At 39.1% G+C, this 15,702-nt stretch overlaps 1 protein-coding gene across 4 annotated transcripts; it reads left to right on the top strand.

The window, feature by feature from the left end:
- Positions 1–901: 901 nt before the first annotated feature.
- LOC131002775 (5-formyltetrahydrofolate cyclo-ligase, mitochondrial-like) lies at positions 902–3,993 on the top strand. 4 transcript variants are annotated; one of them, XM_057929245.1, is made up of 8 exons: positions 902–1,149; positions 1,585–1,805; positions 1,926–2,066; positions 2,356–2,520; positions 2,870–2,911; positions 3,031–3,076; positions 3,478–3,548; positions 3,666–3,993. In XM_057929245.1, exons 2-8 carry the CDS (start codon positions 1,598–1,600, stop codon positions 3,800–3,802), a joined length of 810 nt encoding a protein of 269 aa, XP_057785228.1. In that variant the 5' UTR covers positions 902–1,149; positions 1,585–1,597; the 3' UTR covers positions 3,803–3,993. The 4 variants fall into 4 exon arrangements, with proteins under 4 accessions (XP_057785228.1, XP_057785225.1, XP_057785227.1 ...); XM_057929242.1 differs by having other exon boundaries at positions 912–1,149; positions 1,551–1,805; XM_057929244.1 differs by lacking the exon at positions 902–1,149 and adding an exon at positions 1,183–1,301.
- The last annotated feature ends 11,709 nt before the right edge of the window (positions 3,994–15,702 follow it).

Raw genomic sequence — 15,702 nt, 5'->3', positions numbered from 1 at the left:
TGTACATCTCTATAAATAGGAATCCCACCTCTCATTGTAATGTTACGTGATATGAAATACAACACTTTTCATCTTTTCTTCTACATCTTGGCTTAAACTTATCAACGATCGTTACAAACAGGTGAAACACCCTTCTTTTAACCCTACGACACGATTAATGAACATATCATAGTGTCAATAGTGTCATGCACGAATGGTACTAGTGACCATAAGAGAGAGGATATGACACTAATGACACTAATATGACAATAAGTATCATTCGTGCAGCACTACATAAGAGAGAGTATATAGCACTAATGACACTAATATGGCCATAAGTACCATTCGTGCAACACCCTAAATTGAGAATCTAAACCCTAAATGAATAATCTAAACCCTAAATAGGGAATCTAAATCCTAAATGATAATCTAAATCCTAAATGGATAATCGTAAATCCTACGGGAAAATGTTTGAAATGGTCATATAACTGTGCCCATCTAAATAATATCAGCACATAGGTATATGACACTAATTATATTAATATGGTCATAAGTACTATTTATGCGTCACTACGTAAAAAAAAGTATATGACACTAATGATATGTACTATATGTGTCTAATCCGCGCACAAATTCGAATTCGATTCGCTTTAATTAAGGTAAAATAGTCTTAAAACATAAAAAATGACCAAATTTTATATATTTTTTAAATTAATGATGTACTCCCTCCGTCCCACGAAGCATGACACAGTTTCCTTTTTGGTCTGTCCCACGAAGCATGACACGTTTCTAAAAATAGCAAAAAAATTACCCTTTATTCACATTTTCACCTTTTCACCTACCACACTTAATACACAAAATACCAATTTTTTAATTTCCGTGCCGAAAAGAAGTGTGTCATGCTTCATGAGACGGAGGGAGTATATTGTTTCAGAGAAAAGTCCTCGAATTGGGCCAATTACTAAAAGTAAAAGCTTAGGCCTACTGCACGAAATGAATACTCGCGCCAGCCGCCGCCTTCTTCCGACGCAGCGTCGGTGACGCTTCCCCCGGCTCGCGTCAGCTCCACCCCGCTTCATTAAAGGTTTAATTAAACAGCCCGCCGAGCCCCCCCCCCCCCCCCCCCCCCCAACGCCGGTCAGACGATTCGGAATCTCAGATCAGGATAAGGTAGTTAAATGTTAGCTCATTTGGCTTCAATTTTCTCTGCTATTATTCTATTACCTTCGCAAATTGCAAATTCGCAATGCTCAGATGTTAGGAACTACCGATTACCGATATAGGAAGAGTTTCTTCGCAATGCTCCTGAATTTGACAAAATGGTGAAATCTTCGAATTCTTTTTTCGTATTGAATTATACAATTTCTTATTCTGATCCTTGGAATTTTGATGTTAGGCTGCAATGTCTGATCCTTTAGAATTTGGAAGGATTTTTTCTACGCCTTCATAACTCATTAGCCTACCTTGTTTTCCCCAAACGTATTTTTCTGAAATTATACTTGCATAATGTGCCGTTGATAATAAGCAAGTCATGTAAAATAATACTTAATTTAATGGTAATATTTCCCAAGACAAAATGACGATAATAGGTCGCCGCCTACAAAGATTTGCAGAGCGGATGATACTGCAGCTCGCTTTACCAACCGCCGCAACGCCTGCTTTACCCACCACCTTATCCGGTCTGAATTTACGCTCCTCCGCTACCATGAGCGCCGGGGGTATCGCCGCCGCACCTCTAGACGCCGTTTTCAAGGAGAAAAAGGCGCTTCGCTCCAGAGTGAGAAAGGAACTCAAGTCAATGGACCCCGCGCTCAGATCTCAAGAAGGCAATAACCTCATTCCAACCAAGAATCAATGCGTATATGTTTGGATGATTTTCTCTCAGATTCGCGTCTTTTTGGAGAAATCTTGGGATTTTTGAGATGTGGTTTTTGTTGATGTTGCAGATGATGCAATCCAGCGTGTGGTTTTGGAGGCTCCTTGGTTCAAGTCTTGTACAAGACTCTGTGCCTATATCAGCTGTGCTGCTTTAAGAGAAGTTGATACTTCCAAAGTGTTGTCTGAAATCTTGAAGAACACAGCCCAAGGTACTGTGTGTGTAGCAAATGATTTAAGTAGTATATTATCAGCTTGAGTTGGCTTATGTCATAATTCATGTTTCAATGGTTTATATCATCAGGTTTTGGGTTAAGAACAGTGTGTGCAGTCTGATATTATGTGAAGCCTTGTTGGTGCAGTAAAAACAAGAATCCTATTTTAGCATTCTGCATTATCTTAATATTTTTTACAATGTCTTGAAATTTTAGAAGTTTAGAGCTTTTCTGCATAAGATTGTGTCTGACGATTTAAGTTCTAATTCGCCCATTGTGCAATAAGATGATCATTCGCAGGTGAGAAAGAAGCTCTATGTTCCGAGGGTGGAAGACAAGAATAGTTTCATGAGGATGTTGAACATCACTAGGATGGATGATTTGATTGCAAACTCTATGGATATTTTGGAACCACAACCTTGCGATGCTGAAGGGAATGAACGTGAAGACGGTCTGTAAAGTTCCTCGTTTTACTAGCTGTTTAACACTGCACAATATTTTGCTTCTTTTCTTTGAAAATTGACAGCAATATCAACTGCATTGAGAAACTATTCGCGATTTATTCCATGTTGTGATTGTCATGAAAAATAGGCTTCGAATGCATTACATAGCTTTCAACTGTATGTCCTTTGAGGAAGGAGTTTAAGAACTATTGTGCTGATTTCGACCTAATCCAATATTAGGTGATTTGTGAAGGGCATGTTTTTACTTGATTGTTGATTCTCGCCCTAGTTATTATTGAATTTCACTCAATAAGATACGGCCTCTGTCTCTAACTAAGTCTGATTATTTTCACGCAGTCATGCTTGCAGATGAACCTGTAGACTTGTTTCTTTTACCTGGTATGACTTTGAACCTTTCAGTTATGTCTCTTCTAGGAATCATGCTATAACGATTCAACTAGATACCCTTTTTCAATCAACATAAAGTATATTAATACCTATATCCATTTATTATATAGGGCTTGCTTTTGATAGATCTGGTAGGCGCATTGGCCGTGGTGGAGGGTATGTTGCAGATTCTTTTTCTTGATATTTTGGATTTCCATGGTTATGATATCATCGATCTACTTCACTATCTGTACTTAAAATAACAGATCTAGAACTTTCTAAAACCTGAAAGTAACAAATCTCAGTTCATAATAAATTAATTTGTTGTAGTCTATATGGATTCATGCATGAAAGAGTAGTGAAAATGGCAAAAAGAAGACGGGGGATAAATTTTAATTCAGATGGCAACAACTGAATTACAGTAGAGCTTTGTAAACGTTTATATGTCTGTATTAGGTACTGTAAATATCAAATATTCTCTTTTAGGTTTAGCTACGACATTCTATCTTTTCCGGAGCATATAGTGATTTTCATCTCCCCTTTTGTTTTCTGCCAATGTTGCAATTGATCAACTGAAGTTATTACGACACCTTCCTTACGAAATATCAAGAGCTTGCAAAGGACCGAAAGTGGAAGAAACCTCTATTTGGTGTGTTTCTCTATTCCATTACATATGGACATATGTTTGAAGCTTTAGCTACTACATTTTTCACATTTTGTAACAGTCTTCGTTTATGCTAACACATTCATTTGCTTTCATGTATAGTTGCTCTTTCTTATTCACTGCAAGTATTGAAAGATGGTGTTATACCCATTACCCCCAACGATGTCCCCATCGATGCTCTTGTCTCAGCCTCCGGGGTGATCCCCATTAGTCGAGCAGCCAGTGAGATGCGTATGTGATGAAGGTATGACTGCTGCATCACCTCACCAGCTTTATTTGCTGGGTTGCATAAACAACATATGATAAGGAAATTTGGAAATTGTTGCTGGATAAATTGCTCTTTAACACAACTATGTATCACATCTCTATTTCATATTTCCTGACTTTTTACTGAATATCACATATTTATACAGTTTAGTTATTTATGTTAGATTTTGTGGTTTCAGTTATTACAAGAGAATGGTCTATTATTATGTGAAGCATAAAGGAAGATACTTTCTTATTTGGTTTTTCCTTGTAATATGATTTTTGGTTATATTATTTTGGATCTAAGGGTGCCTTCAATCATGCACCTACAATCTAAACTTTCATATGTCTTATAATGCCACATCAGCTTGTTAAAACCTACCAACTTTTATTCTACTTTTTTCTCTAATAATGAATCTACAAACTCAATTATCATATGGGTCTCAAAATTACATGCAACTTTGAGAACCAAGTCCCCACTTTGTCCTTTCGCATCCACAATGAAGATGCCTTCAAATCCAAGAGAAGATTTCCACATAGGGCACTTACTGGCAATGAGTCTTGTGACGAGATTTGGGGAATGTCCAGTCTTGTCTCACATAAAAAGACAAGATTTGGGGAATGTCCAGACACCAAGGTCTGGAGCTCGTGGAATGCGTGTGGTTTTCTTAGCTCACGCGCATTCCAGACTAAGCAATTCATAATGCTCGGTGGAATTGCGTCGCAGCCTCTGCCGATTCCATCTTCTGGTCATTCTCCTCGTCCACATGTTTAAAAATATTCGTGGCTGGTTTTTCCCCCTTCTTATGCTCCAGCTGTTCAATGTAATGTTTGAGGGGCTATTTTTTGTGTGTCGATGCTTCGACCGATGCTTTTTCAATGATCTGGCTATTGTCACGTGCGAGCCGATTTCATCCCTTACGCTTAGGGTTTATTCTTGTTCACACGAGGGATATAATGTTAATGGTACTAGGTGGGGTCCCACTCACAATACCCTGCCTTATACCCATCCCCTCTTCAACTAAGAGCCTTTCTTTTGTGACAGAAAGGCCTTCCCTATCTGCCCTATATTCCACCATTTCCTTCTCTTCCTCCTGCATCAAATCCCCTCCCCATGATAACCTCCCCATTGCCATGACCACCCTATCCTCTTTTTGTCCCAGCCTTCCCCTCGTCCTTTTCAATCCTGCCCCTCTCGTCGTTCACCACAACCTCGCTCTCGTCCTCCCGGCTTTCGTCTCTTTTCTCCCTTTCCCTCTCACCCCCTCTCCCCCCGATCCTCCATACATCTTATTGGGGGCAAATTTCCTTTCAAAGCCCGGTGGTATGGTAAGAGCACCATTGTGATCAGCCCCATAGTCAGTTGTCTCGCCCCGAGGTGGCGGCTGTGGCTTAGAAGACCCGACAATCTAGTTAGGTTTTGGGACTATATGTGTCGATGCCATCGGTGCTTTAGATGGCCCAGGGCTCCTTCTGTATTCCACTCCCCTATCCGCCCTTAGCCAGTTGCCAAAGCTAGGTGTCGCTTTCATCTCTTCGCTCGCCTCACATTTCTTGAGATGGTGCCCTATCTTCCCACAGGCATAGCAAAATAGTTCAGGCAACTTTTCGTATAGGACCAAAACCATCACCCCCTCCTTATTCCCATATGCAACTATTGGGACACATCGTACTAGGGGCTCGTGAATGGATCTGATAACACGAGCCCTAGCAAATTTCCCCAACATCGTCCTCTTTCTCCCTATTCAACTTCCACCACTGTACCCACTTGCTCCCCAATCCTCTTGACCATTTGTTCATTCATGCACGCTAAAGGCAAATTATGTAGTTGAATCCATATCGAGATGTCATTGAATTTCATAGTCGCAACAGTTTTCACGGGATCGGGTTTGCGCAGCATCACCAAATCATTGAATAGATGCCACGAACCATGTGATATATAATTCTATCAATATCAGTCTCTAAATCTATATATAGTACAAAAATATTGAATCCCACAATTTCCACTTCAGAATAATTGCGGATATGTAGAACTGATAGGATCTTTTGGCGAAGAAGCTCACGTGGGTGTTGGCGATCAACAAATATTTTTTCAATGAGCATCTTCGAGGCTTTCTTATTATCAGTTTTTGTCTCCTTCGCTGACATTCGGATAACCTTAGGGTCTCCGCTGCTAATCTCAAGTCTGCCACTCGTATATCAATTTCATCCGGGTCCATAGTTCCAAAACACTGATACAGTTGTCGATCGTAGCACATACTTCACTCCCACGGTGGAGGAGGGCTCATTTTCCGATGAAAAGTATACTAATCTCCCCAAAACCCTAGTCGTCGGTTAGGTTAGTGTTACAAAGTAAATTTTACAAATATATTGATTAGTCTTAATTGATTTGTAGGTGTTGATTTAATATATTCCATAACTGATATTTATCTGGAGGAAGATAATTTTACCTGGATTCAAATATTGGAGGGAACAAAAATTTTAATATTTTTTTAAAAATATCATGTATTTGAATATTATTGATATGTAGGATATTTAAGGTACACGTAATTAATTAGACACAACTAGTTTGTGATATTTAGGGCTGAGCATAAATCGAACCGGACCAGAAAAACCGATCGAACCGATCATTTTTGGTTCGGTTCGGTTTTTAGGATTCTGGGTCGGTCTTCGGTTCGCTTTAAGATCATGAAAACCGATTAGATGTCGGTTCGGTTTCGATTTTCCTTCTGTGGTTCGGTTGGGAATCGAACCGAACCGAACCGATATATATATATATATATATATTATTAAATATATTATTTATAATATATTAATATATATATATATATATATATATATATATATATTACACTAAATAGTAAATATAAAATTCAAATTGGAACAACCCTACACCTAAATCAATTATGCACTGTACGCACACCACACACCCACCACTTCATCTTTCTCCCACATCCCCTCAGCGGCCAGACCAACGCCACCACGCTTCCTTCGCCGGCGACTCAACACGCTTCCACCACGCTTCCTTCCCCCGGTCACCCTGACGAAGCAGCGGCAGACCGGCGCCGCTCCTCCACCACCCAGCAGACCTCCGCCGCCTAGCAGATAGCGCCGCTCCTTAGGTTCTTCTCCTCCAGCGCCATTCCTCGGTTCTCCTCCTGTAGTGACCCGCTCTTTTATATATTTTAAATCCAGTAATGAGTGTTTATTTTTGTTCATCAGTGAATGAAAAGGGTTGTTATCCTGATATGAATTCAGCTTATGATCCTGAATTTATATTGTTAAAGCAGTCAATGATATTATTTCAGAGTTATAACTGACTTAGCAAAGTCACGTTATTTTTTTTTAAGCGAGATGGAATTTGATTTTATTTTACTCAGGTCGTGAATTATTTCCGACTCAAGAAGTTAATTAAATCTGCGGATTTAATTTAGATATCAGAACAACGAACGAATTAAATCTATGGATTTCTAAGAAAATCCATAGTTCCAAGACTTGAAAATCCTCATCTGTCCTCCGAGAAAATCCTCATCTGTCCATCGTTCCATCAAAGGCAAGAAAGCAAACTTGAAAATCAACCAAAGAGAAAAACCCAGCAAGTGTAGATATTTCTAAAGTTTCAAGCATTTGTTACTCCAGCTAACAATTGAAGAAGTAAAATAAACCATCAGTTCATTTTCCTGCCAAAACTTCAAGAGGTAAATTTGGCTTTAATTCATCCACTTAAATTCTTATACTCCTGTAAGTATTGAGAAAAGCCAACAACCTTCTATTTCAGTTATCATCAATTCAACCACAGCAACATCCCACCGAAACAAACATTCAAGGTGATCAATCTATCTCTGTTAACTCCCTCATGTCGCACAAGTCACAACATCAGATTATGTTTTTAATGAAAGAAGTGAATAGAAAGTAGGAAGGCTTATTCACATAAGAAATACAGAACTTATTGATGAACAGTATAAGCACCTATAGAGACAATGATGTGTGTATTTTAGCTGCTTAGTTTAGTGTGCGTTTTGCCTTGATTTTATGTGATTTTGCATAGTTTGCAATGTTTTGGCGCAGGAATGAGATGAATTGAAGATGGATGCTCGTGGATGGAAGAAGTCGGTGAAAGTCGAGCTTTTGATGAAGAATTACATAGATTTTGAAGATGTTTGGAAATTGGGCTTGAGATTAATTATTTAGAATTTATTTAGCCCAAAACTCTTTTTTTTTAATTAATCTTGGGCTCTATTTTTTGTAAAGGTCGAGAAGCCCAATTTATGGGGGGATCGGTCACTTAGAGTTTTATTCCCTAGTGTTTTAATTAAATTAGGACTCTTGGTTTGTTAGAGAGCCGCATAGTTAGTAATATTAATTAGGTCATCTCCTTATTTTTATTATCACACAGAACAGCCGCACTTTTAGATTTTTGGTTTTTTAGAGTTTGACTTTGATTACAATTAGGAGCACACTTTGTTTTCCTTAGTTTTGAGCAGACGACTTTTATTAAGTTTCATGCATGCAAGTTTCTTTTATATATTGTTACTTCTCTAGCTTTTCACGATATATTGATTAGTTGATTAGATTTTAATTAATTTGTTTTATCTTTGTGCTTTTGGAGAGTGGCGGCTATAGGCAAAATTTCAAGGCAGACGATTTTCTTGTGATTCGCGAGTGGTGATCAAGTTTCAATTTAATTCTATTTTATTTAGTTTAATTTTTCATAGTTCTTTTATTGCAATTATCGTTATTGTGTTGAATTATTCTATGTTTGCCTTTATTTATTTGATTGTTTTAGTTTTAATTATGAGTAGCTAAGCTTTTAATTCGGCGAGAATAATGAAACTCTAATTTAATGATATGTGAGACCTAATTGGTTTAAAATTGATTCCTATTGATTCCGATTAATTCCTAGGTTCCAAGATAATTCTGATTTTATTTAAGTCTGGCCAACTTATGTTTAATTGGATTACAGTCAATTAGTTCCTGTCAATCCGTAATTGTTGGAATAGGGCTGATTAGTGATAAAACTACCGTGTTCGTAGTAGGAATTAATTGGTATATTAATTATTACTAGCGTCTCTAGGATAATTGATATAAATTGGGTTCCTTCATCTTAATGCTATTAGAATATTAAATCTAGGTCTGGCGTCTCCAGCTAGGTTATATTTTAATAAGGGAAATAAGCAGGTCTGGCGTCTCCAGCTGTTTATCGACACCGTAAGTAGGAATTGGGGTACGTCCGTTGCGTTTCACGGTATCCTATAACTGGTTGGTTGATAGGGATTGATTAATTATTGCGTCGAGGATCAGAGTTGAATTAGAGTGGATTTATTTGAGCCGAATTACCTTTTTAATTGATTTAATTCAAGAATTATTTTATTTGATTTAATTTGCTTTTCTTAGTTAATTAATATTTTCTCCAAATTTAAGGCGTGGTGGCATCACCGTTTTTATAGATTTAGGGATTTGAATGATTTTTAACTGCTCTCTGTAGGATCGACCCTGCTTGCCATTGTATTAATTTATTTTGGTAATTCCGCAGGAATTATTTTGGTGGTTGGCGACGTCCACCAAATTGGCGCCGTTGCCGGGGAGCGGTGTTAATTAATTCTTTTCCCTTTGTCTATTTTTTCTTTTTTTTTTATTATTTTCTTTGTTTATGAGCAGATCGTCCCAGCCGAACCTCCTCTTCGATAGTGAAATTGAGAAGACCGCGAAGAAGCTAAGGAAGGAGGCAGAGGCAAGGAAGCTACTGGATCTGCTGGATTCGCAGTCTGACCTTCCCGTTCGACCAGAACAGTTCGTCGAGGAGAAGCCCAGTACTGTTGCTGCTACAGAGGTTCTGTTTGCCCAAACAGACCACGACTCAGAGACAGAATCAGACTGTGAAGAAGAAACCGACTCAATTTCGGTTGCAAGTACAGAGAGCGACATGGCTGACGATCCTAGATTGTGTGATCTCTCCAGCCACGAGGCCGATGACCCACCCACTCCCATTCAGATGCCGGCAGCTGCTACCGGTATTGAGATCAAGCTTGGACTGCTTAATGTTCTCCCGAAATACTATGGCAAGAAGGGAGAAGATCCGTACAATTTTTTGAGCGAATTCATCAAGATTTGCAAAGTCCAGAAACGCCCCACGGGGATTACGGAGGAGCACTTTAGATTGGCGGCATTCCCCTTCACCATGACAGCAGAGGCGAACTCTTGGTTCGCGAGTCTTCCTCCCAATTCTATCACTACGTGGGCAGAGATGAAAAAGCTATTCTTGGAACATTTTTTTCCGCCCACCAAGACGAATGCGCTGAAGAAAGAAATTAGTGGAGTGAAGCAGGAGTACGACGAGTCATTGAGCACCTACTGGACTCGATTCAGGAGATTGGTGGACAGTTGCCCCAACCATAAGTTTTCGGATGGGGATTTGCTGCAGTACTTCTATCAGGGGATGACCGTGGATACTAAAAACCTTGTGAATTCATCGAGTGGAGGAGGGTTTTCCCAGAATACTGTGAGTGAAGCCAAACGATTGATTCAGCACTTGGTGGATGCAACGAGGGAGTATGATGAGCCACGCATTCAAATGCTCAAGAAAGCTGCGCAAGCAAGCTCCTCAAATTTGGATGACAAGTTCGAAGAGAGATTGGGAAGGATAGAGAGAATGCTAAGCACTGTGGTGGAGAAAGTGGCGAGCGCTGGACAACCGACGGAAAAACCATATGGAGCGTGTGGAAACTTTGGCCATACGAGCTTGCAGTGCACATGGGGTGAGGAAGAATATCAAGCTCAAGCGAATTCTTCCCATAATTTTTACAGCTGTGACGTGCCACTGCCTCATTTGCCCAAACGGGACCAGTACGCGAACAATCATAATGCTCCATGGAGAAACCATCCCAATTTCCGATGGAGAGATCCCGAGCCGAAGCAGCCGCCAGCGATGCAGCAGCCACAGCAGCAAAACTACAGTCATCCACATCAAAGGACGGGGTATCAAGCTCCACAAGCTCAGCAACATCCTCCCGAGAAGCAAGGCAAGTCGCTTGAGGAGATGATGGCGGATTTGATCGGCAACCAGCAATTTCTGCAAAATAATGTGCAACAGCTTCAACAATCCCAAGCCGAGCAAAAGGTGCAGATTGAGGGGCTAGCCCGTCAGATGTCTCAGCTTGCGACATCCGTGAACCAACTCAAGGGCTATCAAGGTAAATTACCATCACAAGTCCAATTGAATCCAATGGAGAACGTTAGCATGATTACTTTGAGGAGTGGAAAGGAGTTGAGTGAGCCCACAACCCAGAATTCAAAGGGGTGTCCGAGCAAGGATTCTGGAGTCTAATTCAGCTTGGAAAAATTTGAAAATTCTGGAGCCAAGGTGGATTCTGCAATCCAGAATGCAGAACAGTCCGGTTTGGCCAAACAGAACAGTGAGCCGACAGTTGAGCAGAAAAGAAAGGGAGCAGCAATTGAATCCAACGAAGAGGAGCAGACCAAGGTCTCTAAAGCGTTGAGCTTACATGATCCCAAGGTTGCAACATCATTCCCTTTTCCAGGAAGATTGGCGAGGAAGAAGCCGGAAGAGGAACTCATCGATTTTGTGAAGATCTTCGGCAAACTTGAAGTGAATCTTCCATTCTTGCAAGCACTGAAAATTCCTCCCTTTGGGAAATTTGTGAAGGACTTCATAGCTGGAAAGTCCAAGGCAACTGGAAAGATTGTGATGGGCGAGAACGTTTCAGCTGCACTCAAGAAGGAGTTACCAGCCAAGTGCAAAGATCCTGGTATGTTTTCTCTTCCCATTTACATTGGTGATACTAGGATCGAGCATGCTATGTGTGACTTAGGAGCGTCTATCAATGTTATGCCTCTCACTGTTTATAATAGATTGTCGGGTGTAGAATTGGTAGACACTAGAGTGGTCATTCAGTTAGCTGATGGGTCATATGTTCATCCTGAGGGTCTTCTAGAGAACGTTTTTGTAAAGGTGCATGATTTTGTTTATCCTGCTGACTTTTATGTGGTGAAGATGAGTGGTATGCAATCGAAAGAGTCAGCTGGTGTTCTGTTAGGCCGTCCTTTCTTAAGGACCACTAGGGCACTCATTGATGTTTATAGTGGTACTATTTGTTTGGATTATCATGGAGAGAAGTTCACTTTCAATATTGATGATACCATGAAAAATCCTCTTGTTGTTAAAACTGTTTGTACCACTAACATTACTGACCCTTCTGTCCAAGAACATCTTGAGACTAAATCTGTGCAGGACAAGTTGGAACCGACCTTGATCAAAAGAGCAACTGGTCTTGATGCTCGTGGGATGAACAATGAAGAAGTCAAAGAATCTACCAAGTCTCTTGATGCCCACCCGAAATTGGCAGATTCTGGAAATACGTTCTGTTTGCCCAAACAGGACAGAATTCTTCATGATGACCCGAGATTCACAGGTTCTGGACATACGGTTCGTTTGCCCAGACGGAAGCCACGTTACAGAACTCTGCATTTTAATGTGGCACCACCCGACTTAAAAGATAAGTGTGAGGAGGAGCTCCGTTTGGAAGCCTATGATACCAACATGGGGTATGCAGATCTAATAGCGATAGCTTATCACAAGCATCGATTCTGGAGAACATTTGAAGTTGGTGAAAAGGTTCGATTCATGCTTGGAAGGCAATGGATAGGTCCTTTTGAGATACAGTCTGTTTGGCCAGGCGGACCAGTGGAGATTAAGAGTTTGGCTACGGCAAAGACGTTTGTCGTCAACTATCACAAGTTGGAGCCATATTGCGATGCATCTCATATGACAACAGTGGAAGAAATTCCATTGTCACCTCAGACGAGATTCTGATTGCATCAATAGTCTAGCCAAAGACTTTAAATAATGGCGCTTATCGGGAGGCAACCCGATTTTCTTTCCCTTTTATTTTCCTGTTTTGCCTTTCTCTTCCTTTATTTTTGTTTCGTTCAGTTTTTCTTTCAGTTTCTTAGTTTCCCTTCCTTAATTTTAATTTTTGTTATGTTTCAGTTAAAAAAAAAAAAAGAAAAAAAAGAAAAAAAAGAGAAAGATCAATGGGAACGTGGCAGCCCTACAGGAGAGCATTGCGAACTTGAGCGCCACCATTTGACAAGAGCTACGGCGGCAACGCACACGGTGACTTCCTTCATTTTCTTGTTTTGTTTCGCATGTTTTTTGTGTTGTCTTTGTGTTTTTCGTTTAGTTGTGCGTTTGTGTGCTCCTTGCTTATGCTTTGTTTTGTTTGCTTGAGGGCAAGCAAAATCTAAGTGTGAGGGGGGCGTCTTTGAGTTTGTGTTTTGTTGAGTCCATTTTTATGTTGTTTTGCATGTCTCGAGCTTTATGATTGTTGAAGTATTAGTGATAAGCATGCTGCCCGGTTGAGTTATGTGATGAACTTGAGATTTGAGATTTTGAGATTGAAAATTTTGTGTGTTTATTGGATGAAATTTGGGATGACAAATAAGAGCAACAATGAGCAAAAAGCCACATAAAAGTGAGAATTGAGCTTAATAGAGTAGAGCAATCTCTACTAATCTTCTTTTTGAGTGGTTTGTTATTCATGAAGTTGTGATATGTCGTGAGTCATTGGTAATGCATGATAGAAGGCATTAGGGTAGCCATTTGGCCTGCGTTTCATTGCCTACCTTAACATTAACCCTTAGTGAGCCATTTTTGAAGCCTTGACCATTTTTGTTCTTATTAGTCACTAAATAATTAAGCCAAGGCCTGTTTTGGACTTTCTCTTTGGCCCAGTGATGCATGTCTAATTCTGAACTTCATTCCATTAATTACTAGAGAAAGTTAAGCTGTGTTCTTATGTGCCGTTTGCCCAAACTGCTGTCTTGTGTAAAATGATAAGAATCTGTTATCCGTTTGGCCAAACAGTGGCATTGATCAGTTCAGTTTTCTGGGATGGGAGCAGTTTTGGGAGACGATTTGTAGGGATCTTTTGCAGATGATGATTGCATGTTGATTGAGGATATAAAAAAGGAAAGGTGCTGCAGAAAAAAAAAAGAGAAAAAAAAAGAGAGAAAAAAAAAATCGAAAAAAGAAGAAAAGAAAAGAAAAAAAAAAAGATGTTGCACCAGTTTGAGTTGAGCATGTAGTATCATTGTTATTGTTGGAGTTTTTCCCCAAGTATAGTTGTTTTCTTTCTTTCTCTATGAACTTGAAATTGTGGATGATGGTTTGGATTGGATGTGCACACTTTGAGTTTCAATGCTTGAGCTTAGGACCTCTAGGATCTTGCCAACATCATGAATGGTCCTTAGCCCCATTACAACCAATGAGAAAAGACCTCCTTGAGTTACTATGTGACCATGATATATCACGACTGATTGGATCTTCCTTCTTGAGTGTGAATTTCCAAAATACATCTTTGAGAGAAGAGTGAATCTTGTGAGGAATTTGTTGTTGCTTAATTTGGACTGGATAGATAATAAGAACACTTGTTGATATTTCCTCTTCTTGATTTGAGAGTTGAAGATCGATTGTGAGTTACATGGTTTGATTTGGCAGTATGTTACGTTACTAGTGTTTTGATGATTACTTGGCTGCAATTTTCTGTTGAGTTTGTCGTTGTAGTGTCCTTGTCTTTCTGTTCCTTTTCCGTTTAGTTGTTGTGTTCGTTGTTCGTTCTTTATTTTAGAGTTTTAGTGTCGTGTCAAGGAAAGGAGTTGCTTCTAGTGGCTGAATTTCACCATTGAATTCTCTCTTATGTCATACTTGAGGACAAGTATGATCTAAGTGTGAGGGGATTTGATGTGTGTATTTTAGCTGCTTAGTTTAGTGTGCGTTTTGCCTTGATTTTATGTGATTTTGCATAGTTTGCAATGTTTTGGCGCAGGAATGAGATGAATTGAAGATGGATGCTCGTGGATGGAAGAAGTCGGTGAAAGTCGAGCTTTTGATGAAGAATTACATAGATTTTGAAGATGTTTGGAAATTGGGCTTGAGATTAATTATTTAGAATTTATTTAGCCCAAAACTCTTTTTTTTAATTAATCTTGGGCTCTATTTTTTGTAAAGGTCGAGAAGCCCAATTTATGGGGGGATCGGTCACTTAGAGTTTTATTCCCTAGTGTTTTAATTAAATTAGGACTCTTGGTTTGTTAGAGAGCCGCATAGTTAGTAATATTAATTAGGTCATCTCCTTATTTTTATTATCACACAGAACAGCCGCACTTTTAGATTTTTGGTTTTTTAGAGTTTGACTTTGATTACAATTAGGAGCACACTTTGTTTTCCTTAGTTTTGAGCAGACGACTTTTATTAAGTTTCATGCATGCAAGTTTCTTTTATATATTGTTACTTCTCTAGCTTTTCACGATATATTGATTAGTTGATTAGATTTTAATTAATTTGTTTTATCTTTGTGCTTTTGGAGAGTGGCGGCTATAGGCAAAATTTCAAGGCAGACGATTTTCTTGTGATTCGCGAGTGGTGATCAAGTTTCAATTTAATTCTATTTTATTTAGTTTAATTTTTCATAGTTCTTTTATTGCAATTATCGTTATTGTGTTGAATTATTCTATGTTTGCCTTTATTTATTTGATTGTTTTAGTTTTAATTATGAGTAGCTAAGCTTTTAATTCGGCGAGAATAATGAAACTCTAATTTAATGATATGTGAGACCTAATTGGTTTAAAATTGATTCCTATTGATTCCGATTAATTCCTAGGTTCCAAGATAATTCTGATTTTATTTAAGTCTGGCCAACTTATGTTTAATTGGATTACAGTCAATTAGTTCCTGCCAATCCGTAATTGTTGGAATAGGGCTGATTAGTGATAAAACTACCGTGTTCGTAGTAGGAATTAATTGGTATATTAATTATTACTAGCGTCTCTAGGATAATTGATATAAATTGGGTTCCTTCATCTTAATGCTATTAGA

The sequence above is a fragment of the Salvia miltiorrhiza genome, unplaced genomic scaffold (genome assembly GCF_028751815.1).
Source record: "Salvia miltiorrhiza cultivar Shanhuang (shh) unplaced genomic scaffold, IMPLAD_Smil_shh fragScaff_scaffold_19_1, whole genome shotgun sequence".
NCBI lineage: Eukaryota > Viridiplantae > Streptophyta > Magnoliopsida > Lamiales > Lamiaceae > Salvia > Salvia miltiorrhiza.
This window is presented reverse-complemented; position numbering and strand designations above follow the sequence as displayed.

Bases quoted from the DNA above. Each gene is read 5' to 3' on its own strand.
- LOC131002775 (XM_057929242.1), top strand. From the start codon at position 1,556: ATGACGATAATAGGTCGCCGCCTACAAAGATTTGCAGAGCGGATGATA. The intron at 2,067-2,355 runs GTACTGTGTGTG...TTGTGCAATAAG, and splicing joins CTTGAAGAACACAGCCCAAG to ATGATCATTCGCAGGTGAGA. The intron at 2,521-2,869 runs GTCTGTAAAGTT...ATTTTCACGCAG, and splicing joins AGGGAATGAACGTGAAGACG to TCATGCTTGCAGATGAACCT.